This window comes from Aotus nancymaae, unplaced genomic scaffold (assembly GCF_030222135.1).
Source record: "Aotus nancymaae isolate 86718 unplaced genomic scaffold, 86718_ANA_hifiasm-v0.15.2.pri h1tg000004l, whole genome shotgun sequence".
Lineage (NCBI taxonomy): Eukaryota > Metazoa > Chordata > Mammalia > Primates > Aotidae > Aotus > Aotus nancymaae.
The window spans coordinates 45,060,559-45,073,669 of record NW_026988415.1 but is presented as its reverse complement, the minus strand read 5'-3'; the positions used below and the strand labels follow the sequence as shown (position 1 = coordinate 45,073,669).

The following is a 13,111-nucleotide window of genomic DNA, read 5'->3' as shown; positions in this document are numbered from 1 at the left end:
GAAACATTCCATGTTCATGGTTAGGAAGAATTAATATCGTGAAAATGGCCATACTGCCCAAAGTAATATACAGATTCAATGCTATCCCCATCAAGCTACCAATGACCTTCTTCACAGAACTGGAAAAAACCACCTTAAACTTCATATGGAACCAAAAGAGAGCCCGCATAGCCAAGTCAATTCTAAGCAAAAAGAACAAAGCAGGAGGCATCACACTACCAGACATCAAACTCTACTACAAGGCTACAGTAATCAAAACAGCATGGTACTGGTACCAAAACAGAGATATAGACCAATGGAACAGAACAGAGGCGTCGGAGGCAACACAACATATCTACAACCACCTGATCTTTGACAAACCTGATAAAAACAAGCAATGGGGAAAGGATTCCCTGTTCAATAAGTGGTGTTGGGAAAACTGGCTAGCCATATGCAGAAAGCAGAAACTGGACCCCTTCCTGACACCTTACACTAAAATTGACTCCAGATGGATTAAAGACTTAAACATAAGACCTAACACCATAAAAACACTAGAAGGAAACCTAGGCAAAACCATTCAGGACATAGGCGTAGGCAAGGACTTCATGACCAAAACACCAAAAGCATTGGCAACAAAAGCCAAAATAGACAAATGGGACCTAATCAAACTCCACAGCTTCTGCACAGCAAAAGAAACAGTCAATAGAGTGAATCGGCAACCAACAGAATGGGAAAAAATTTTTGCAGCCTACCCATCTGACAAAGGGCTGATATCCAGAATTTACAACGAGCTAAAAAAGATTTACAAGAAAAAAACAAACAAGCCCATTCAAAAGTGGGCGAAGGACATGAACAGATACTTTACAAAAGAAGACATACATGAGGCCAACAAGCATATGAAAAAATGCTCATCATCACTGGCCATTAGAGAAATGCAAATCAAAACTACATTGAGATACCATCTCACACCAGTTAGAATGGCAATCATTAAAAAATCTGGAGACAACAGATGCTGGAGAGGATGTGGAGAAATAGGAACACTTTTACACTGTTGGTGGGAGTGTAAATTAGTTCAACCATTGTGGAAAACAGTGTGGCGATTCCTCAAGGACCTAGAAATAGAAATTCCATTTGACCCAGCAATCCCATTACTGGGCATATATCCAAAGGATTATAAATCGTTCTACTATAAGGACACATGCACACGAATGTTCATAGCAGCACAGTTTACAATAGCAAAGACCTGGAACCAACCCAAATGCCCATCGATGATAGACTGGACAGGAAAAATGTGGCACATATACACCATGGAATATTATGCAGCCATTAAAAACGAGGAGTTCGCGTCCTTTGTAGGGACATGGATGAACCTGGAAACCATCATTCTCAGCAAACTGACACAAGAACACAAAATCAAACACCACATGTTCTCACTCATAGGCGGGTGTTGAACAAGGAGAACACATGGACACAGGGAGGGGAGCACTATACATGGGGGTCTGTTGTGGGGGAGTGGGGGGGACAGCGGGGGGGTGGGGAATTGGGGAGGGATAGCATGGGGAGAAATGCCAGATATGGGTGAAGGGGAGGAAGGCAGCAAATCACACTGCCACGTATGCACCTAAGCATCAACCTTGCATGTTTTTCACATGTACCCCAAAACCTAAAATGCAATAAAAAAAAAAAAAAAAAAAAAAAAAAAAAAGAAAATAAATGTGTTGATGTTCTGATTTCAGTGAATTGAAAATTAAAATACATGAAAATATGAAGTTATTAAAGAAGATACTGGAGTAATGATTCATATTTTAAAATGTACTTAAAAGACAGACTGAGTTCTGCAAGGAGAAAATAAAAAAAAAGAAAAATTAAAATGTACTTAAAAGGATTTATCCCAATTTCTTCTAAATAGCATGCTTTTCTAATTCAGTGAAATGGTTTATATCTACTCAAACATTCAGGAACAAATCCTGATGTGAAAATACTTCTTAATCCGGGTTTTACATCAAATTCACACATACAGCTTTTCAAAATCATACATGCTAATTAAAATCAGAGTATCTGTGGGTGCTTCAATTCAACCATAAGTGATTCTGATGATCAGTTATGATGAGAATCGTTGCCTTATGGGACAGGTTCAGAATCCTACACACAACGGCTGTCCAATATCTATTTGGTGACTAAGTTGATTGATATAAAACTCTTGTCATCTAGAATGGTACTTATCAAGCTAAATTATGCTTTAGTCTAAACTGAAGAGATTTTTTAATAAAAGAAGGAAGGCTATATAAATGTACATCTTTTTGCACTACTTTAAATCTACTCAAATCTCCAAAGTTCAGGCTAAATAATCTCTGCTTTTAGCCTGTATTTGGCTGTAATCTCTTAGCCAAACTGGTCATTTGGTTCAGCCTTCCACCATGGTTGTTTTCAAGCCTGGCTGCACATCAGAATCACCAATTAAAATATACCAGTGCCCAGGATCCACTCCAGACTAATTAATCAGAATCTCTCAGAGTGGTTCCCAGTCATATTTTACTATTTGTTTGTTTTGTTTATTAAAGCTTCCCAGGTGATTCTGTTGCACAGAGAGGGTTATAGCCTCTCTAGGGTTCTGGGAGTCAAAAAATCATGTCTCAAATGGTGGGGGTTGGGGGCCAGGTGGATCTAAAGAAACATTTAGCATCTCTTGTGAATCAGACATATGTTTCTTACATATGTCAAGCCTGGAGATGAAGTCTCTTTTTAAGACTAGCCTTACCTATAATTCCAGCACTGTGGGAGGCCTTCTTCCTTCCCTCTTTGCCCGTTTTGTGAATTAATCCCAGTATGTCATAATTTCTAATACTTTTATTAGTTTGTCTAAATCCCTGCCACTCATAACATATAACCTAAACACAATCACTTTAATACTGTAATAATAACAAACAAGTAAAATGGGACCACCTTATTTTTAAAATTGGGCTAAAAAACCATGTAAAATTCACTATCTTAACCATTTTAAGTGTACAGTTCAGTAGTATTAAGTATATTTAACTCCTTATTTTGAATATTTATCCTCTATTAATGTAGCCTACAATAGCTTCACCATTTTATCATACTGTTGACCCACGCTCAGCTAACTTTCGATTAAAATACATGGTTCTTTTTGATCTGGAACTGGTTAAACTATGTCCCTCTAGGATACGGTTATATAGATAGAATTTTTTCTGGATCCCAAAACAGATCCAACATATACTTATACTTTCGAATTTAAGTTTTACCTTGTTAGACTCAACCAACCATTGCCAGCCTTTCAAGATCTTTTTGGATCTTCTAGAATCTGTCACCAGGAGGCTCATGGAAGGTAGGTTTCTACTGAGAACAAATTTATAAAATGGGTGTTGTTTTCCAGAGGCTACTGTATACTTCCACATTCTCCTCAGGTTGCATTTACCCTAAATTGTACATGAATTTGATGATCTCTACTTTCTAAAAGTGATACCTGAGGCTTGGAGAGGTTAGGCAGTTTGCCCAAAGTCACAAAGCTGGTAAGTGTCAGAGCCAGGATTCAGATCTAAGTCTGCCCAAGATTTCCCTGAGAGCTCTCTCTTAAAAAGGCTAGCCTTTTTTTTTTTTTTTTTTTTTTTTTTTTTGAGATGAAGTCTTGCTCTGTCACCCAGGCTGGAGTGCAGTGGCATGATCTTGGCTCACTGCAACCTCCGCCTCGCGGGTTCAAGTGATTCTCCTGCCTCAGCCTCCCAAGTAGATGAGACTACAAGCGTGCACCACCACACCCAGCTAATTTTTGTATTTTTAGTAGAGATGGGGTTTCATTATGTTGGCCAAGCTGGTCTTAAACTCCTAACCTCAGGTGATCTGCCTGCCTCGGCCTCCCACAGTGCTAGGATTACAGGCAAGGCTAGTCTTAAAAAGAGATTTCATCTCCAAGCTTGACATATGTAAGAAACATATGTCTGATTCACAAGAGATGCTAAATGTTTCTTTAGATCCACCTGGCCCCCAACCCCCACCATTTGAGACGTGATTTTTTGACTCCCAGAAAAAAATGACCAATAGCCAATTCTGAAAGTGGGAGAGGAAACTGGTGACAATACAGATGTTTTTCAGCCTGTTTCAGGGTGACAGCTTAGAGGGAAGCCTGGCCTTTGGGAACAGATGTTAAATTAGAGGATACATGAGCAGATGATGTTGATTGTGAGGAAGATAACTGGGACAGGAATTAATGTTTACTGAAAACTCACTATCTGCCAGGAATAAACGTGTTCTGGCAAAGAACTGGGACTTAGGAGCTGATTCTAGTAGAAATGGGAACCAAGGGATAGCTGAAGAAACTTAGGGGCATCTTCCTCTCTTTTCTTTTCGTCTTTATACTCTTAACATGTCTTTTTTTCTTCCTTAACTGATTAGAATATGAAATAAATATATTTTTATTGGTTTGTTGTTAAGTGTGGGTTTATACTGATTCTCAATTCCAAAAGCAGTAAGTTGTAAAAAGTATTAGGATGAGAGAGACTGCATTGGTTTTCACCTTGCTATTAATTAGCTGTATGACTAAGAACATATCACAGCCTTTCAGATTTCTGTTTCTGAAGTTTCTTTTCTACCTGACTTTATATGGGTTGATGATGATCAATGAAAAAATATATTTTAGATTGGAATACATACAGAAGCAAAATTTTGGTGGAGTATTTATTATAGAGGACCCAAACAGCTTAGCTACTTCCAAATACAAAGACTGTCAGGAAGCACAGATGATTATTTAAAGTGTCAAGGAGCTATATAGTTAATGCAAACACTTAAGGGCCTAAAAAAATCAAAGGGTCCCAATGTTTCTTCTCCTACTCCTCCATTATCTTTATTTTCTTGTCTATGTCTTAAGCCTAAAGTTCGTTCCCTCCAAAATATTACTTTGCAAAAATCCATGAGGCGTTTCTATTACCAAATGTAATATTTTAATAATTGCAGCTAAAAAGAATTTTCGCAAAATTAATATACTGGTTATGCTTTAGGTATAATAATTCAATTTTCCATAATGATAAATGTACAAAATTCATGGCAGATGGTCTTTTATCTTTCAATCTAATTAAGTAAGAAATTAGGAAAGCTAGGGTTAAAAATATAAACAGATTACACATTAGAATATCAAATGACAATACACTGAATGTGGTGAAGCACGATTTCAAGTCTCATCTGGAACAAATATACTTCTTTGAACATGGTATGTAAATACTTCCTCGTTAATTTTAGGCATATCATTTTAATATTTCTAGCCTAGAATTTCTCAACTGTTCTTCATTCCCTGGCACATTTGAATTTTTTATGCTATTATAAACTTGGAAAAGAGATATGGATAGAGAAGCAAGATTTTTTGTTTTGTTTTGTTTTTTGAGATGAAGTCTCACTCTGCCACCCAGGCTGGAGTGCAGTGGCATGATCTTGGCTCACTGCAACCTCTGCCTCCTAAGTTCAAGTGATTCTCCTGCCTCAGCCTCCTGAGTAGCTGGGATTACAGGCATGTGTCACTGTGCCCGGCTAATTTTTATACTTTTAGTAGAGATGGGTTTTCACCATGTTGGCCAGGCTGGTCTCAAACTCCTGACCTCAAGTGATCCGCCCACCTTGGCCTCCCAAAGTGCTGGGATTACAGGTGTAAGCCATCACACTTGGTCAAGGAGCAAGATTTTATAATCAGACTCAAAGCCTAGTTTAGTGAAACTTGGTATTGAGATCTTAATGACACAAAGGCATGCTCTCAGATATGAACTGGAATATACTGTCTTTAAAATATACAGGAATTTCCAATGCTGACATCATTCATTTTCATTTTAATATGAAAAAAAAGCAATGGGAAGTAAGAAAATACTATCCAGAACTAGGTTCAAAATGGGAAGACAACCTAAATCTGATAATGAAGTAAGGGCTTAAAAATAATATATGGAAAAGATAAGATAAAACCAATGTTTACTAGATGGTCCCATTTATACTCAGGGTATAAGAGGGTGAAATTGCTTTGCAATGCTGTGCTTTGTGGTAATAAGAAACTATTTCTTCAAGTTGCCAACTGTTAACAAATTCAGCATAACTTTAAATATATATTACTTTCCAGAAATTAAATACATCAGAAAGTTCTTCAGAGTGGAGAAATATGGTTATATAACAAAACTATGACCTACATGTACAGAGTTTCAATTTGGGATGATGAAAAAGTTCTGGAGATGGACAGTGGTGAAGCTTGCTTGACAATGTAAATGTACTTGACGTCACTGAATTTCACACTTAAAATGGCAAAGTTTATGGTGTGCATATTTTACCACAATAAAACATAAAATAAAATTTTGAAAAAAATAAAAGATAAAAGCATCTGAATCACTGCATGAAGGACAGGTGCCCTGTAGAGTCAATCTGTTGCTCAGAGGAATATGCACGAGCAAGTGATAGTTGTTTTGCTACCATGACATAAGCAATTCACTTTTGAGTAATATTTATGATGATTATTTGAAATGAAAGAGTAGTTTTGTGACAAATTATAAATGGGATCTGATCTGAGAGTTCATGTATTCCATGTAATGTATTTAATTACATTGAAGTGTGGCTTCAGCATTTGGTGGGAGAATGAATAAACTCCAATTTGCTATAAATAAAGAGTGTTTTACCGCTTCATTTCCCTCTTACAAGAAATGTTTTCATGACCTAAGAAAATAAAACTTTCATAATAATTTGTAATGGGGAGAAAATCTATGACCTATAGCACTGGGATGTAGGAAAAAATATTTGAGATTCTGAGTTGGTCAAATAGATTCAAGTTCCATCTTTACCCACAACTATATAGCCTTGAGCAAATTAACCACTATGGACCTTTTTTTATTTCACCTAAAAGGTACAGAAATACAATGTGTAATTTTTAATTCTAGAATTTGTGAATATTAAATAATTTCTAAAATGCTCAATACATGTACGCACTTGATAAAGTATGCTTGTTCACCAATCCAGAAGCTTTGAACTTTTTACTTAATATTACACATACTCATTTTATTTAGACCAGAGCTATTTTAAAGATCATCTAGTTCAGGGTTTCTCAAACTCGGCACTATTGTCACTTTGGTCTGGATAATTTGTTGTTGTGAGCAGCCTGTCCTATGAATTGTAGGATATTTGGCAGCATCTCTGGCCTCTGCCAATCAAACTAGCATTCCATAGTTTGACAACCAAAAATATCTCCAGACAATGTCAAATATCTCCTGTGAGGTAAAACTGGCTCCAGTTCAGAACCAATCTAGTCTAATGTCCTCATCTCATAAATGAGGAAGCTAAGGCCCAGAGAGGTAATACGAATTAAATAATTGAGGGAGGTAAAATGTAAATCATATGATTCTAGACTCAGGAGGATTTGGTCTATTGAAAAATTCTAGTAGTCTGGGAAGAGACAATAGCAATAGCAGAGGGATGTTCTTAAGTCAGTAAAATACAACTAGGAGTACTAATAGCTCACATTCTATGGACTTCAGCATTACTAAAATCCCTTATGTTGATATAAAATACTCAATTCAGTTTGTACCAGAATATCTGCCTTCAATGATATAAAAAGCAAATAGATTGACTTGACAGAACCCTACATTTTAGCTACTTTTGTTGGCTTGGGCCTACTCCAAATAGCATCACTATTATGTGAAAGTAAAGTGAAATTAAGTTCTGCATTCAAAAGTGCAGCGAAGTGTGAAATCCAATTGTCATATTTGAAACTTACTCCTAATTAATGCTACTACATAACAACAGGCAATTTAAGATGAAATGCATTTTTACGACAAAAGTATAACATTTATGGCTTGAATCAGAATAATGAATTTGGTCCACCCTTACTTACGGAATTATAAACCATGCAGGATCTCAGAGGAAAGGAACCAGAAAACTACTATATTTCTTCAGTTCCAGGCAAGATAATTCTCTGTTCATTCCAAATAAGTGTTTTTGTTAACCCCCAAGTTTAAGCTATTCAAATTAGGTAACTCAATTTTATATATAACTGGCTATATTTAATAAAATGAATCTCACTTGCATTTGTTAAATGACAATTAGGCTGAGTTGTACAAAACCCCAAATTTCCTCCTCAGGATAACCCATCAAATGTTTATGGGAAAAACTTGTTATTAGATGTTTTAATGCTTTGCTGAAGTGGGGAGTTCACAGTCCGATTGATCTTGATACAAAACCACCTACCATTGTAAAGGATTCTTTGTATACCCCATTTTAATAAGGTGACAAAAATGGAGCAAACTTCAGGACTGGATCCAATACTATAAACATAAATCTCATTCTTAGTCATAGATTTAAAGTCGGGCATTAAAATATCTGAGAAATAATCATTTTAATTGTGCAAAGAGCACATGTGCTATATTGTCCATAATTATACTTTTAGACGTAAATTCCCTCAAGAATTATTGATTAAGTAGAATTTTTTTTTAAAACTGACTTGACCTTTGCAATCTCGTAATACAATCAGAATCTTAAAAAAGAATAAGCAGAGTACAGCACTGAGTTATAGGAGACTGGGAAACTGAGTAAACCTACATAAGATGTTTTAACTCTTTTTGTCCCCTACAGGTCATACACTGTTTAAGGAGTTTTCATGAATAATAGCTGTAGTAGAAGTGAAGATCTATAGCTACCAGCATGATGAATACCCACAGCTATAATGCTATCTAGTGTCCTTAGTTTTTCAGTTTATAAAATTAATACCTGACTTATGAGTTTAGCCAGTGTTAACAATGACAAATTACAACAGAATTAACAAAATAATTGAGAGTACTAGTTATATGTTAAACATTTACATTTTCTTTATTTAAACTAAGTCCTTGACCTTCATAATCATAAGCACTTTGTGGCTAGCCAGCTCAGGGGTCATACTTGTGAAATCAGAAACTGAATTAAGGTACTGTGTAAATCCATTAATACACTTGATCCCATGACAGCTATTTCACATCAGAAAGCCACCAAATACATGGCATTCATTACAACAGGTTAGTAAATGTGAATGAATCTCCAAGACTGGTTTCAGATGGGAAAGAATCAAAGTTTTTATCCCAATCGATATGTAATAAATATAGTAGGGGGTATGCTTAAGTTAGTCTTTAAAACAAGCTTAGTTAGTATTTTCACACACTGAAATCTAACAGAGAGGGTCAGAAACGAACGAATAGTAATTTACCTCTCTCCAGACATCTCAACCTGCCAAATGCAGAGAATCAAAAAACTAATTCCGTAATAGTTTACTAACTATTCTTCCCTGACACCAACATTAGATTTGTAGTATAATTTGCTTCACTGTGCCTGTAGTATATAACATACTATGAGCTACAGATTACAGATTTATAATAAACAATGGAATGGTCCTGTGGCTCAGGAGTCTGACTAGTAACATTTAAAACTGCATTCCCTCCCTTACTTATTTATTTTATAATTTTACTATCAATCACTATTATTGAGTTGTTTAGTATAGCTGTGTCTAATTTTTATGTATATCTTTAACACTAAGCATAGTCCCTGGCACATACACATAGAGGTGTTCAATAAATGTTTCCTGAATACATGAAAGGTTACCCACTATATTTTCTTATGGTGGACTTACTATCATTTGACTTGAAACTTTACTGAATAATATAGAGACAAAGGACAGTCTTGTTAGGTAATTGCTACACAAATGGATTACTAGCTAAAAAAAAAAAAAAAGCCAGAAGGTTTTCCAATCTAAAACAGGATACATTTGATATATTTTTTAAAAGGAATGGGTAGATAAGCAAAAATTTTTGATTTTCTTTTTTACTATGAATATACCAGAACATTATTTCTGGGTGAAAATTCACTTTTGAGCCATTAAACATTTTTGATAAATGAAATATGAAGTGTCCCACAAAATCTCATAATTCCCTTTACCGTGAATTCTGAGTATGTGTCTTTTCATATGGCATTTCTTTTCTTTCTTTGTTCTATTTCTATATTTACTGCTCAATGTCCCATTTATAATCATTGAAAGCTTCTAATATTCCCTGTTTGCTAGTTTCTAATTTCCACTGACATTGGTTCATTATCCACCCTAAGACAGATGAAACCCTCAAGAATATCAGCTACAGTTCAAAATGGATCAGCAAATACTTTTCCAAATCACTTTTAATGATCCTATAAGGAGTGGACTTGCAATAATTGAATCTTGACAATTCTCTGGTATCTTTTAGAGCAATCTCTTAACTAGGACTTATACAAACAAGCAAAAGATACTGACACACCACCAAGTAACATTTTCCTTTCTTCTCCTTTATCTGCCATAATAACTGACAACCATTTATGGCCTTCATAAATATCTAAACAAAAATTTTTGAGGCATAATAGTGTTTTGAACAGTGCAATATATAAAATATTTGCCATTTGTTAAGTGAAAGGTGAGAGAGTTTTAGTTTGGACTGAACAGTGAATGAAGGATATTTAGCTAAAATGAAATGGTAAGAGATAATTTTCAGGTTAACAATTATATTTGGTTTTTCATATGCTAGTAAATTGTCTCAACACTAACTCAACACAGATCTCATTACTTACTTAATGTCAGGTGATAACTATCAGACAAGGTTTGTTATGATTTATGAGTTATTGTACAAGCACACAACCATGGAAATGTCATTGAAAGAGTATCAATCCAGAACTGCAAAATCATGGTTGATACTTTCAGATCTGAAATCAACCCTCGGAGTGTGGGTAGTTCTATTCCCTTATTTCAAAAATGTCAAAACCCAAATGGAGGGGGCGGGGCCTGTTCAGGGCCACAAAGTCTAGTGAATTAATTGGCAGCTGAACCTATGTTAATTGCATCAGACTCCTATGCCAGGGTGTTCCTCATTTTACTGTCTAGCAATAATATAGATAAGGTATTGCTGCTCCTTTATAAAATTAGCTCTCTGAAAGCCTTAAATATTTGCATATATTTAAAGATACTGCAAACAATCCAGTTACACCACCAGGCAAAAAGCCATTTTTTCCCCATGAGATACTGGTCTTAAACCTTACTCTGAACAGACAATGAGAGGCAAATTGAACTGTGATATTGATGCCTATAAAACTGTTCTTGCCTACTAGCTGGTTATGGACATAAAGTTTGATATAAAAATTAAAAATCCAGATTTCATATTTTCATCCACTGAGGCTGACTGAAGACGCTAGACTAAGTCTTTCAAAGGTTGCCTTTAGTAAGAGAGTGATAAATAAAACAATACAGTGTATTTCTAACTTCCATATTTAATAAGTGTCATTTATGTAATGTGCCTATACAAATATTGTAAGGGATTTTTTTTCTACTTTGCCATTCCTCCAAAGTAAAAGGTGTGAAAGGTTATGTGATAGCACACAGGGATATATCATGATTATTTTTATGGGAAATTTTTAATGGGGCATCTTTCTAAGAGAAAGGAACTTATTTTTCTCTATTTTGGTGTCCACAATCTTTTACTTTGGAGGCAAGTTAGCAACATAAGGTAACACAACAAACACTGGAAATTAAGAAATTTACAATGGTAAAATGCTTTACTGGGATGCTCTGTTGTGGAATGGTCTCCATCAGCTAAGAACATTTCCCAAACTGCTTTAAAACACATTTCAATGGCAAATTTTACAGTTTGCTATTAGTAGGCTGTTTACAAGTATACAGAACTTTGTGTGAATACCGCTTATATTGATATAGTCAAGAAATATCTTTTATGTTAGGAGTAATATGTGTTGGTAGGTACAACAGAACTTATTAAAACCCAAACCACCTTGAAGATGGGCCTGTAAACCTCGCTTTACTAGGTCACATCCTCAAATAGCCAAAGAAAACTCTCCAAAGTGATTCCTGAAATCTCTGCTTTTGCCACACTCTCTTCCTCTCTTCTTTCCCCAGTAGAGTCTCTTCCATTAGACCTTACCTTCCTAAATCCGGCATATCTTACTTTAAAGCTCAAGTATACACTTCTAACCTGCCCAAATTTCTAACATCATCTCTCTGTAAATATTCGACTTCGAGTTTCTACACTGCAGGACGTTGAATTTCACCAAAGGGGGTTTACTCCCCTTTATTTCTTTGGTCTTTCCTCTTTTATCTCCCCCCTTTTCTCCATCGGTCCCCCTTCCCTTATCCTTGACTCTCTTGGTCCACAGCACTTCTACCTTGCCTCCTCTCTCTTCAAAATCACACCTCAGCTTCCTACAGCACACTAAGGTGTCCTGGCTGGGAGAGAAATTATGTGGTATTTTTTTTTCCCTTCAACTCCTGCCTCTTGAGTACCTGCAATTCTTTTGCCTTGGGACCCCCATCCTTCACGGGTGGGAGAGGTAGGGAAGGCCCTCTCGGCTTCAGTCCATCTTGCACACTAGGGGCCAACACGGCGGGGCGGGGCGGGGCGAGCTTGGCCTTTACTGCGCCACGGCAGGTGGGGGGTGGGGCAGTGGCGAACCGCGCCCAGCCGGATCTCGGAGGGGTTGAAGAGAGGCAGCGAAGGAGATGGGGCCGCCCCCGCACCCCGGGACGGGAACTCACCTTCTCTGAGGCAAGGGCGGGTGTCTACTTTAAAACTACTGCCCCCCCTCCCCGCCGCCGCCATTGTGGAGCCGCCAAAGCCGCCGCCGCCGCCGTCGCCAAAGCCACAGGCAGGCGGGCAGGCAGGGGTGGAGGTGGCGGAGGAGGCAGGAACAATTACTGCCGCCGCCGCCGCCGCCGCCGCCGCCGCCGCGCAGGCGGTGTAGGAGGAGGAGGCGGCAGAGACGGTAGCTTCCTGAGGGGAAGACTCCGCCGCCAGCGGGGTGACTGTGTCCGGCGCCGCCGCCATCGCAGCGAGGCGCGCGGACAATTGCACTTGCGTCTGGATTCCGTTAAGCTTCTTTAGCCCCGCCTTCCATTAGCCCTACCCCCTTTGCCCCTCTTTTTGACGCTTCAGCTCGAGCCTCGTTCTGGGTCCTCGGTCCACCAATCGGAGAGCTTTAGAGCCACAGGCCGTTTTCCCCTCCCCCACTGCTTGGCGTCACCCCACCTCCCTTTGGAGGGGAAGCAATGACAGCCAAGGGCAAAGGGCAAAAAGCGCGGGATGTAAAAGCACGTGGGCCTCACACAGTGATGCTG

The 13,111-nt window shown here is 37.7% G+C and overlaps 1 protein-coding gene across 2 annotated transcripts in view; it reads right to left on the bottom strand.

The window, feature by feature from the left end:
- ZMAT1 (zinc finger matrin-type 1) overlaps nt 1–12,821 on the bottom strand; it is a 54,534-nt gene extending 41,713 nt beyond the window's left edge. For both annotated transcript variants that reach the window (XM_012438898.3, XM_064362333.1), the window contains exon 1: nt 12,533–12,821. In XM_012438898.3, coding sequence (XP_012294321.2) covers nt 12,533–12,821 — 289 coding nt within the window. The remainder of the gene's footprint in view (nt 1–12,532) is intronic.
- Nucleotides 12,822–13,111: the final 290 nt, after the last annotated feature.